Below are 13,579 nucleotides of genomic sequence, written 5' to 3'. Positions count from 1 at the left end.
CTTTTAGTAAAAACATGTTGTCTCGGATCTTGCAACTTATTGGCTTCTAGGAAATTCACTATCCTTTCCTTCAGCACTGCTTCCATTACTTTTCCAATAACCAAAGTGAGGCTTACCGGTTTGTAGTTTCCAGCTTCTTTCCTATCACCACTTTTGTGAAGAGGGACCACATCCGCTCTTCTCCGATCCCATGGAACCTCTCCCGTCTCCAAGGATTTATTAAACAAATCTTTAAGAGGACCCACCAGAACCTCTCTGAGCTCCCTCAATATCCTGGGGTGGATCCCGTCTGGTCCCATGGCTTTGTCCACCTTTAGAATTTCAAGTTGTTCATACACACTCTCTTCTGTGAACGGTGCTATATCCGCTCCATTCTCATATGTACTATTGCCAGTCAATCGTGGTCCTTCTCCAGGATTTTCTTCTGTGAAAACAGAACAAAAGTATTTGTTTAGCAAATTTGCATTGCTTCATCATTATCCACATAGATGTTTGTAGCATCTTTGTCTCACAATTCCATTTTTAGTCTTCCTCCTTTCACTAATATACCTGAAGAAATTTTTGTCACCCCTCCTTACATTTCTAGCCATTTGTTCTTCTGATTGCGCTTTCGCCAGACATATCTCTCTCTTGGCTTCTTTCAATTTCATCCGGTATTCCTCTCTGTGTTCCTCTTGAGTTTTTCTGTATTTCATGAACGCCAACTCTTTAGCCTTTATTTTCTCAGCCACTTGCTTGGAGAACCATATCGGTTTCCTTTTTCTCTTGCTTTTATTTACTCTCCTTACATAAAGGTTTGTGGCCATATTTATAGCTTCCTTCAGCCTGGACCACTGCCCTTCCACTTCTTGTATGTCCTCCTAGCCCATCAGTTCCTTCCTCAGGTATTCCCCCATTTTACTTAAGTCAGCATGCTTGAAATCCAGGACTTTGAGTTTTGAGTGGCTGCCCCTCCACTTCAGCTGTTATATCATACCAAACTGTTTGATAGTCACTTCTGCCCAGGTGGGCACCCACTCGGACATTTGACACACTATCCCCATTTGTGAGCACCAGATCTAGCGTCGCTCCCTCCCTCATGGGTTCTGTCACCATTTGTCTGAGCAGAGCACTTTGAAAAGCATCCACGATCTCTCTACTTCTTTCTGATTCTGCAGATGGAACTTTCCAATCTACATCCGGCAGGTTGAAAGCTCCCAGCAACAGCACCTCTCCTTTCTTTCCCAACTTTTGGATATCTGTAATCAGATCTTTATCTAGTTCCTCCGATTGTGTCGGAGGTCTGTAGACAACACCCATGTGGACAAAGGTTCCATCATCTCTTTTTAAGGTGATTCATATAGCTTCTTCCTTTCCCCAGGCCCCTGTCATTTCAGTCACCGCGATATCATTTCTCACATACAGAGCTACTCCTCCACCTTTACGATCATCTCTATCCTTCCTAAATAGATTATAGCCTGGTACAAAACAGAAAGGAAGGGCAAATGACAGCCAACATGATTAAAAAGTGAGGTGAAGGAAGATATTAGAGCTAAAAGAAAATCCTTCAGAAAATGGAAGAAGGATCCAACTGAAATTAATAGGAAAGAGCATAAGGAATGGCAAGTCAAGCAAAGAGAGACTTTGAAAGAAAATTGCGTTGGAGGCAAAAACATAGAATAACTACTTTTTTAGGTATATTAGAAGCAACAAGCTGGCAAAAGAATCAGTTCGACTGCTAGATGACTGAGGGACAAAAGAAGCAATCAAGGAAGACAAAGCCAGAGAAGAGATTAAATAAATTATTTGCTTCGGTCTTCACTGAGGAAGATTTGGGAAAGATATCAATGGCAGAAATGGTATTCAATGCTGAAGAGTCAGAGAAACTGAAATAAATCTCTGTAAACATGGAATGGAGTGACCTAGTGGTTAGAGCACAGGTCTTGACATCCAGAGGTGCCTAGTTCAAATCCTACTGCTGCTCCTTATGATCTTAGCTAAGTCACTTTCCCTTCACTGCTTCAAGTACAAACTTGTGAGTTCTCCAGGGGCAGAGAAATACCCAGTGTACCTGAATGTAACTCACCTTGAGCTATCACTGAAAAAGGTGTGAGCAAAATCCAAATATTTGACAACCTGAAGAGTAGCAAATCACCTGAACCAGATGGTATACATCCCAGAGTACCGATAGAATTAAAAAATGAACTTGCAGAGCTATTGTCAAATGTTGTCAAAGCTCTCCTAATAATATACTCCCTATCATTGTCTCGGCGAGTCAAGATCTGATTCTGGTCTCTCTTTACTCTTTGCTTTCTCTTCTTTTTGTTTTCTCTTCCTTGCCTGCTGCTTATTTGTTTAAATATTGTATTTATATACCCTTCCCTTCTGCCCTCTCAACTATCATTGTAATTGTTTTTATTAATTCATTGTAAGCTGCTCTGGGGCTGCTTTACGTGGCAAAAAGCGGGGTATAAATGATCTAAAATAAATAAATAAATAGTTAGTAATTTATCTTTAAAATCAAGCATGGCACTGGAAGATTGGAGGGTGGCCAATTTTTTAAAAGGGTTCCAGAGGTGATCTGGGAAATTATAGACTAGTGAGACTGATGTTGGTGCCCGGCAAAATGGTAGAGACTATTACAAATAACAAAATTACAGAGCAAATAAATAAGCGTGGATCAATGAGACAAAGCCAACATGCATTTAGTCAAGGGAAATCTTGCCTCACCAATCTATTACAAGTTTTGAAGGGGGCAAATAAGCATGTGGATAAAGGTGAGCTGGTTGATAGTTTATCTGGATTTTCAAAAGGCATCTGACAAAGTCATCATGAAAGTCACCTGAGGAAATCAAAAAGTCATGGGATAGAAGGCAATGCCCTATTGTGGATTACAAACTGGTTAAAAGATAGAAAAGAGAGTAGGGTTAAATGGTCAGTATTCTCAATGGAGAAGGGCAGATGGTGGCGTTTCCTAGGGGTTTGTGCTGGGACCATCTAGCGATGGGAATAACCAGTGAGGTAATTAAATTTGCTGATGACACAAAGTTATTCAAAGTTGTTAAATTGCAAGAGGATTGTGAAAAACTGCAAGAGGACCTCACGAGGCTGGGAGAATGGGCATCCAAATTTATTTATTTAGATTTTGCTCACACCTTTTTCAGTAGTAGCTCAAAAGGTGAGTTACATTCAGGTACTCCGGATATTTCTCTGTCCCAGGAGGGCTCACAATCTAAGTTTGTTCCTGAGGCAATGGAGGGTTAAGTGTCTTGCCCAAGATCACAAGGAGCAGCAGTGGGATTTGAACTGGCAACCTCTGGATTGCAAGACTGGTGCTCTAACCACTAGGCCACTCCTCCACTGGCAGATGATGTTTAATGTGAGCAAGTGTAAGTGACACATGTGGGAAAGAGGAACCCAAACCATAGTTACGTGATGCAAGGTTCCACATTAGAAGTTACCACCAGGAAAAGGATCATTGATGATAAGTTGATATCTCCAGCGGCGGCTATGAAAGCAAATATGTTAGGAATTATTAGGAAAGAAATGAAAAACAAACTGAGAATGTTATAATGCCTTTGAAATCACTCCATGGTGTGACCACAGCTTGAATACTTTGTGCAGTTCTGGTCATTGCATCTCAAAAAAGATATAGTGGAATTAGAAAAGGTACAGAGAAGAGTGATGAAAATGATAAAGGGTATGGGATGACTTTCCTGTGAGGAAACGCTAAAGCAGCTAGGGCTCTTCAGCTTGGGGAAGAGACATGATATGATAGAGGTATTTAAAATACTGAGTGGACTGGATTGGATAGATGTAAATTGCTTGTTTACTCTTTCCAAAAATACTAGGTCTAGGGGGCACGCAAAGAAGCTACTAAGTAGTAAATTTAAAACAAATGTGGTAAAAGCAGTTAGCTTAGCAGGGTTTAAAAAGGGGTTTGGATAATTTCCTAAAAGAAAAGTTCATAAGCCATCATTAAGATGGACTTGGGAAAATCCACTGCATATTCTAGGCTGAGAATCATAAAATCTGTTTTACTATTCTGGGATCTTGCCAGGTACTTGTGACCTGGATTAATCACTGTTGGAAACGATACCGGGCTTGATGGACCTTCGGTCTGTCCCAGTATGACAATGCTTATGCTCTTAGCCTACATCACTGGACCATTTGGAGCCTGGGACCCAGGAATTGCAATTTTGCAGACACAAAGTGGATATTCCAGCAATTTCTCAGGTCAGAAGGTCCATAACATTGGGAAGAGTTTGCTTATCTTTAAGGACTTTGCCTCCACCAGAACTGTATAAGGAAGTGCTGGAAATCAGGGAAGAAAACATTTGGTTTCTTTCCATTCAGCCTGCATTATCATCATTCAGGCTTCTACCAGTCATCCGCTCTGCAGCACTGCTGGGACCTGCCAGGGATCTTCAGCATCCAGCTGTTCATCTGCTACCCTCATCTACATCCAGGTTATATACCAGCTCTATTACTGCTAAAGGGCGATGATAGGAGGCCTGATTCCAGGCCTGACCCAGGGTTTAATATGTGCTTACTTTGACCTATTCTCTGATAAGAACATTTGTCTTTCATTTTCCAGAGTTATCTTTATTTGCATATAATTTTCAGTTATTGGTGTTTTCACTTTTGTCAGTTTCGCTTGTAAATAAATAGCCTTTATTTTTATAATAATTGGCTTGTTTCTTTGCTTGTCAGTTCCCGGAGCAATAGAACTTGGATTCATGTAATGTGTGGGGAGGGATTTTAGAGTTATTGATAATAGCTACCATTACACACTGTTACTTTCCCACTCTTACAGTGCACACAAAGCACTATATTGCAGCACGCTCTCCTTGCATCACTGCTGAAAACGTGGCTGCACTCCAGCTGCTTGTTGGCCAACTGGCAAATCTCTGCAGCCTGCTCCCAAGGAAGCAAATCTGCGAGGCTGAGTGTACTGCACACCAAAGGCTTCAAGTATATGTTTGTGTAGAATTGGTAGGGCTGGATGCAATAAATGAGCAGAGGCCTGATGAACGTCTCCCGAATGACTCCAGAATCCGAGCCTCTCTACATGGGGGGGGGGGGGGGGGGGCCAAGGCATGAATCCTGGAACCTCTGGCTCGTTTGAGCGGGGATTCAACCACCAGAGAGTAGTGAGGCAATTGCACCCTCTTGAATCTGAGGTCTTCTGAATACAATACTGTGTATCCACCTTCTTTGGTACAAAATGCTCTGAGAGGAGAGATAGGGTGCAATGGTGCTGTAACTCAGGAGCAGATTTATAGTCCAGAACAGATGACATTTCTGCCCTTGACTCTTCCTTTGTCTCCAACTTAAATGGGATGGCCAAAAACTGTGAATGAGAGACTCTCAAGTGAAGATTTATACCTCTCGAGTTGGAGCAGGGTCAGAAGGGACTCCATAAGGGAGGGGGTTTGCTTGGGCATCTGGAGACTGGTGGATCTTCTTTCTCGCTTTTTCCAACTCTATGAGGGCTTGTAAGTCTCCAGGTGGGGAGCAGTGGTGCGAAAGCCAACAGGCACTACAGAAAGTGCCTGACAAAGTCATTGGGGGCTTTGTGCTCCATAAGGAGCCAGTTTCTGTGGTTTTTCCTTCAAAGGTGACTTGCCTGGGTGTCTAGAGGCTGGTGGATCTTCTCCCTTGCCTTTTCCAACTGTAAGGGTTGGCAAGTCTCTCGGTGGGGAGTGGTGGTGCTGAAGACAACAGGCACCACAGAAGACACCTGCTGATGTCATCAGGGGCTTGGTGCCCCTATGGAGCACGACCACAGGGCATGTGCCCAAAGAGGCATGCCTGGTCCCTTGGGAGCCCCAAGGAGTGCTGAGGGATGCTGAAGATTTGTTTGATGGACAATTTGTTTCTTCCTCCCTTTGGAGAAGTGCAATGCCAAAATAAAGACTTCCTCTTAGATTGCTTCTCGACCCATGGGCAAGTACTTGGCACAGTCAGATTCATCAGTGAGGCAGGTACTTTCTCCCTTGGGAGTCTCCTTAAGTCCCCCAGAATGTACTCCTCCCCTCCCTCCCTCCCTCTTCCTGCAAAGATGGGGTGTCTCATGTGGTCTCCACTCCTCCTACTGAATTCAGTTAGGGTCAGCCGTACAGAATTTATCTTTGACTAAATTACCTACTCCTATGCAAATGGCTGATCTCTCTCAGGTGCCTCAATTAAGTGAGGCTAAACAGGAGATTACCTTAAGAGAGTTGTGGGAACCTAATCAATGAGTGGAGGGTTTGCTTAAAGTAATTGTTTCTCAGTAAGTGGTTGAAAAATTGACTAATGTTGACTAATATGATGGTTTTGGACAGAAAGGTGTCAGCAACTGAGAGACAGGCTTCCTCTCTTCAATATTGATTTCTCAACTTCCACTATTAAGGATTTTTATACTGTTCATATGAAACTGGAGTTAATTGAGAACTTGAATAGAGCTAGAAACTTGCGTCTCCTTAATTTTCCATGTACATGTTTTATCTCCTGAAGTATCTTAAGGAGCTTTTGGAGTTAGGTAATGCAGATACTCTTTTGAATTATTATCTTTAAGGGAAGAAGAGGCTTAAGGGTGACCAGCAGGAGGGGGACCAGTTAGTCACATCTAAAGTTGATTTGACAGCTTTTTTGGAAGATAGTCAGGATGTGATAAATACTAGGTCCACTTTGCTGGTCTTTTGGTCCTTTGATCTAGATAAAAATTTGAACCTGAAGAGATATTTTCAGAAAAAGAGATTTTTTTTTTAATTATTATTGTGGTGCAAAAATTTATATTTTCCCTTATATATCCACAGCAATGTGTTCTTACTTTTCAGGGTAAAGACTTTGTAATTTTGGATTCTTTCCAACTGGAGCAATTTCTTAAAGATCATGAGAAATGAGTTTTCTTTAGGCTATAATGAGTACTTGTAAAAGTCGCAGAAATTTAGTTAGGTTGTCCTAACCTTTTTTTTTTTTTTTTTCTTATTTTTGATATTTCACTTGTGTATGGCAAAGTTATCTCTATTAATGTGGGCTTGTGGTTTTCTTGTTTGATTTATTCTAACTAGATGACTTGTTTTCTTTTGACTTCATTCTTGTACATTTATTGTCTTGTTTGATATTGTACTTTGAAAATTAATTTAAAAAGGGACTCCATATGACTCCTCCTCCGAGAGGAAATGTAGATCTTCATCCGACTCCCATGAGTGGCCCAAGGCTGACTCCACGTAACACTCCAGATGGGCGGAGAGAGTCTGTGCCTGCCCCGGCTCAGTGGAATCATGTCCATGCCCTGAAGGATGCTGAGATACAGTCCTACTCTCAGACTCCAGAGAAGCTTCCTATCCCAGTGTAAAGAGTGGTACCTCATGGTCTGATGTCAACACCTGTCGAGGCATCAGCAAAGAAGACCGCTCCATAGGCAGACTGGGGGGCCTCAGGAACAAGTTGAGGCTGAGAAGCAGCTGCAGCAAGTGTCCTCAGTAACTGACCTGCCTGAAGCTGAAACAACTGTGCAAGCTCAATGCCAAAGTGCTTCCAGCACCAGGCTTCAAAGGGGACCGATACTTGTGCTTCTTTGGCTTCCCTCAACACTCAGTATCGCTGTCCCTCGGTGCCGATGAGGATGATGTTGAACTCGTATGCATTCTCAGCATTAGGTCCGATGCTGACCGGTCCTGGGGCCTACTATCAGCGCCTGACGTCGAGGAAGGTGGAGACCTCTCAATGCCGGTGCACACCCAGTGGAAGATGAAGTCTGGGCAGCCATTGTGGTTGATGCTTCTGGTGTCAATGTCAATGGACCAGCCTTTGAGGAGCCAAAAGGTTTCTCCTGCTGGACCTGATGCACCTTCCGTGTCCTCAGAGGTATATGCAAACAGAGTTAACAAGAATCAGGCTGGTGGTCAGACCCAAGACATCTGATGCACCAACTGTGTGGGTCCGTGGCAGATATACTAGACACACCTTTTAAAGCCAGTGGGAGTCTTCATAGACATCAAGAAAAGAATCATGGCCAAATTAAATTCCTTAATCTTGAATGCCAAAAAAGGGGCAAGGCTCAAACAGAGGTCAGTGCTCAGGCCTAAATGAGGCCTAAAGAGCTGCATGAAAAATAAAGTAACATGAAAAGCCAAAAAAACCTAATAAAATAAAGGGGAAAGGTACCGAAAATAAAAACTATTAAGAGAGAAAATAAGCAATACACTGCATGGGAAGACACTGAAAATATAACTGTTAATACACACTGATGACGGGACACAAAGATGCGACTTCTCAGCTCCATGGATAAAAACAGACCTGGAGCTATGTATAGTACTATTTGAAATTTGTTCAGGCATTTGTACGAGGTCATTCGGGGATTGGTCAGCAATAGATTCTGCAGGAGTTGTAACAGCATGGTGTTGGTGTTAAAATTCTGCTGCAGAGTGACAGCTGATTGCTGTGATAGGGGGCAGGTTACACAAGTTCTGGTCAGTATTTTGTGGGAGGCATGTAGACTTCAGTTTCTTGGCCATTGGAGCTTTCGTGTGTGTGTGTGTGTGTGTAAGTGTGTGCGCACGCACAACTTGGCTCATAAAGGAGAAATGTCCAAATAGCACATCACTCTAAAGGTAGAGTAATTTACTTTGAGGTCTGTCATTTGTTATGCTGCAGTAGGAGGAGAAAATGTATAGCTAGTGGCTGCCTCTTCCAGTGTTGAGGGGAGTGACAGGGACATAATTTCCACAGAATTTGTTAGGACCAGATACAACAGATGTGATGTGTAAAACAGTGCTTCAGGGCCACAGGAAGGCAGGCTATGTACTTGGTGAGTGTGGCTGTGCTGCCAATATTCCTTTTGGGTGGTTTAACTCACTCCCCTTTTAAGATAAGCAATTTGATAGATAAGGTATTTCTTGCCAGAATTATCCGGTATCTTTTTGTAGCCCATTGCACTGGCAATTTTTTTTTCTTTTAAAATTTTTATTGAATAAAGACAAAACATACAAATATAAATGCAAATATTCAGCCGGATACTTTCCAACTTCGATGCACTGGCAATTTTAAGGATGCTGGCACTCTCTCTAGGGCAGAGCATTTCGATCCAGTCCTCGATGCATACCTAGTTCCATCAGGTTTTCAGGATATCCACAGTGAATATGCATGAGAGAGATTTGCATGCACTGCCTCCATGGTATGTAAATTTTTCTCATGCATATTCATCCTGGATATCCTGAAAACCTGATGGGTCTAGGTGTGCCTCAAGGACTGAGTTAAGAAGCATTGTTCCAGGGTACTTTGAGACCCTTTGGGGTCTTTCTGCTTCAAGTTCAGGTCTGCCACACCCACAGATACCACTGCGGGGTCTGGAGGAGTTCTTTACGTTCTGGGTTAACCATGGCTGTTGATGCTTCCTTTGAGAGATTAATGATACAATTGCTATGTGGGTTTCTTTTTTTGAGAGAGAGGGAGAGCTGCATGCATCCAAATATATGAGCAGTGAACACGACTGAAGGAGGGAATGCTTATGGTGTGCTCATGTGGGACTGCTGCACATGCCCAGTTCAACTTCCAAGCTGACCCAATTTAATTCTACTTTGGCTCTAACCAAATCCCACTCTTGGATAGTTAAATTTAGTTTTTGAGAGGAGGTAAATTTTTAAAGAGAAGGGGTTTAGATTGATATCTCCTTTGAAAATCCAACTCATTATTCATTCGGTATCTGGCAAATAACCACCTGGACAGTTCCCACCTACCAATTCCCCCCAGGACAATTCCCACTTAAGGGGAACAATTCCCAACCAGGACTCCTCCTCATTCATTTCTCATTCTCCCTATCCTTTTTTTTTTTTTTACTTTATTTTCATTCTTGTATCGCATCTCTTTTTTATTTTCCGAATGAATTCCCATAATTCCCAGCAGATGCATTATGTTTCAGATGCTGACAGCGAGGATCATTTGTGCAGCAGACGGATGTACAAAGAGGAAGTATAACAACAGAATAACTTTTCATAGGTAGAGTAGTATCTTGTTATAATTTGTAACCTGTGTCATTTTGAGGGGCTGATTATAGGGACACTTAGCACCGTTTCTGCAGCATATGAATGTACACAGAGGAAGTACTGTATAATAATGGAATAACTTTTCAAAGGTAGAGTAGTACTTTGTTATAATTCATAATCAGTGTGTCATTTTGAGGAGATGATTATAGGGACACCTAGTACGTGTTGTGCTCAACATTCAGAGTTTCTATCTATTTATTTACTTATATCCGGCATTAAACATGAATTAGGTTGAAACCTGGGATCATTTAAAATCTTTTTCCTGTGCCTACATTTTCCATTTTATGGCAGGCAGGGTGTAGTTTGGGGGAGGAGAATGGGGGGTATTGCTCCCCCAAACACAAACAAACTGCATGTCTAGAAGGGGAAAGGGATGGAGATTAATTGTCGTAGTGTATTTATTTTTTGAGTTATGGGCGGGAATTGTCCTCCCTGGTGTGGTGGGAATTGGTTCAGTGGTAATTGTCCTAGGTGGGAATTGTCCAGATGGGAACTGACCTAGAACCATTCATTCATGTGGGGATATGAGTTAAATGTTCTTGAGATCTACTGAGGCCAGCCAGGCTAGTGGAATAATAACATATGGTTGATAAGGAAGTCATTTTTAACTTCTCCTTTCTGACATATTCAGTGAGATTGCTCAGATCTTGGAGTAGTAGTAGTAGTCTACCTATTTTTTTGGGAATAAAGTACTTGGAATAGAGCCCCGACTTCTATCATGAGCTTGTAGCTCTGTTGAAAGGTTGGCAAGGTGGTAGCGAGAGTATAGTGATTGTCAGTCTTAGAGGACGGACATGGGAATTGAGTGAAGTTTATTTCATAGCCCTGAGATATTTATGTGTAGGACCCATCTGAGGTGATTCTGTGCTATACCTCTTTGAAGAAAAATGGTCAGCTGCTCAGAGGTAAATATTCAAAAATGAATTATTTTTGAGGCAGGATGTGTTGGGAACGGACTGTTCTCTCCCTTAGTCTGACACTGGAGATATGGTTGGGAGGCTGTGTGTTACAGGGGAAGACTAGGAATAAGGCTCTCCATTTTGAAATCACTGTTTTGTTGAACTCTGACAGGTCTGAGCACGCTGAAATGGCAGTGAGCTGCTGTGCCTCACCTGAGATTAATGGCTATAGGTCTCTGATCTCATTGTTTGAAATTTAGCAACGTCATACATGCCACCTCTGTAAAAAGCAAAAGTAAAGATGAACTCTGAGAGAGAATTTTGACAGCTGCCTTGTCAGGTTGAAAACCGTAACCAAATGCAAATTTCTGTACTGCAAGGAAATTAAGCATTATGAAATGTTTACATACCTCCTTGAATAATTTAGCAGTTTTTACTGTCTAAAAAGTGAATGCTACAGGTAGCATTTCTCTGCAATACAGGTTTGCCCTGTGCTTTGCCCCACCAAAGCAGTCTTCTTTCTTAAGTCAAGTTCCTCTAATCTGGTATACACTGTATACATATTCTGAACAAGAACTCACCTCTCCCATCACAGCTATTGGTGTCTCTCCTGTTGCCTGGGCCACACGATGTTCTACCAGATAGAACATGTACTCATCATAGAGCAGGCGAATCAGGTGAAAAGATCCAAAACTGGCTGCACTGCGCAAGGTGAGGTCCCTAATCACCATAGAACTGAAAGGATTAAAATAGTTTGACAATATTACATCCCAGAGAACTTTTCTGTATGAATTCAATGTTTCCCAATACAGTTCTGAACAAGTAGGTCCCAAGTATTCAGATACACAGACATTTTGGCCCTTATTTTAGAAGCTCTAGTCACAATTTACACGTGTAGCTAACTGCATTTACATGTGTATATTGATTACATTGCATTGTAAACCATTATTTTAGAAAGCCAATATTTATACATGTATTTCTGCATTATATTTAGATTTCAAGGGAGTGGGTTTTGGATGGGTGGAACTAAAATCTACATCTGTATTCCCCATTTCAAAAAGGGGGTGCATATGTATGCTCCAATACATCAACATCAGGATTTACAGCTATTCTTTTCTTTGTATAAGTTGGCATGCATGTGCAAGTGGAGGTCAGACACATACCGTCCAATATTCAAAAGTGTTTAATCAGACAGTAGAGACCTCCTCGCTGAGCAACTCTGCACGTGATACTCAGCAAAACTTAACCAGTTAGTGTCACTGAATATTGCTGCTAAGTGGCCATCTCCTAACCACTTAGCATTGACAGAACGCTTACTTAGCCGGTTAGCGGCGACTTTCAGACTGCTAACCAGCTAAGTAAGTTAGGAAAAGGGAAAAGGCTGTCTTAACATTATGCGTTAAAGTTAACCAGGCACCGGTCTGAATATTGGCTGGTGTCCAGTTAACTTCCAGGTGACCGCTGATATCCAGATATTCAATGCCAGGAGCCCACTTATGTCCCAGCATTGAATATTGGGGGTCAGTTCAACCCATGGCTGTGAGCAGTTCTGTCAATGCATATCGCTGTGGGCTGAATATCAGGCCCATAGATAATAAGCTTGAACTATTAGAGGCCTCCAACAGTTCAAGCTTATCTTCCCACTGCAAACAAATAAACCAACTAAAACAACGAGAAAAAAAAATCAAGTCAACCAGCTCTTCAGTCTCCAACGCTGCCAACTTTGAATATTTCTGATGTTTTAGAGATATCAGATTCTGGGGCCTGGATTGGCCGCTGTCGGAGACAGAGTGCTGGGCTTGATGGACCCTTTGGTCTTTTCCTAGTGTCGGCATTGCTTATGTACTTATGACTTATGGCACGATCTACTTTGCTGTTTCATTTACTTTTGACATCAGAGACTGGAAGCTCATCATTTTCTTTATGCACAGAGATGATTTAACTCTTAAGCAAACAAAAAAAAACCCAAAGAAAAAGCCCATAAAAACCCAGAAATGATGGCGAAAGAACATATGGCCTATCCAGACTTCCCATCCATATCTATTTATTACTTCCTCTCCCTTACAGATCACTGTGTGCTTGTCCCATGCTTTCTTGAAATCAAACACAGTTTGTCTCTACCGCCCCCACCACTGGGAGTTCATTCCATGCATCCATCCATCACCCTTTCCATAAAGAAATATTTCCTTAGATTACTCTTGAGTCTATCCCCCTTTCATCGTCATCCTCCCCCACGACCACAATTCCAGAGCTTCCTTTTTGTTGAAAAAGACCTGCCTGCTGTGCATTTACATCACAGAAGTATTTTAATTTTGATTTTACTTTTTAATAAAGATATCATAAAAAAACACAACTCTACTGCAAGAATAAGGCAGAAAAACTTATGTTTACATGCATTAAAGCTAAGTTACTTTCCTGTAGCAGGTGTTTTCTGAGAACAGCAGGCATGTATTCTCATATATGGGTGATCCACAGAGCCCGGTGCAGACACTGCCAAGTGCACTGTCACTTTAAATCTTATGAGGCAGTGCCCCCACAGAGCATATGCAGATGCCTTCCTGCCCAACGCTTGAGCACAGGACCAGCAGTACAGTATTAAAGCTAATAAGACAACTCCAAGGGGAGGTGGGAAAGATGTGAGAATATATGCTGCTGTCCTCAGCGAAC

At 42.0% G+C, this 13,579-nt stretch overlaps 1 protein-coding gene across 1 annotated transcript in view; it reads right to left on the bottom strand.

Annotated features, from left to right (window-relative positions):
• The window catches only part of RFX2 (regulatory factor X2), a 582,894-nt gene that overhangs the window by 94,076 nt on the left and 475,239 nt on the right, over positions 1–13,579 (bottom strand). Inside the window, 1 exon segment of the mRNA XM_030218518.1 lies at positions 11,494–11,647. Within this exon segment, the coding sequence (XP_030074378.1) occupies positions 11,494–11,647 (154 nt within the window).

Source organism: Microcaecilia unicolor, chromosome 11 (genome assembly GCF_901765095.1).
Source record: "Microcaecilia unicolor chromosome 11, aMicUni1.1, whole genome shotgun sequence".
NCBI classification, from domain to species: domain Eukaryota; kingdom Metazoa; phylum Chordata; class Amphibia; order Gymnophiona; family Siphonopidae; genus Microcaecilia; species Microcaecilia unicolor.
The sequence above is the reverse complement of the archived record's forward strand: the minus strand, read 5'-3'. Positions and strand labels throughout refer to the sequence as shown.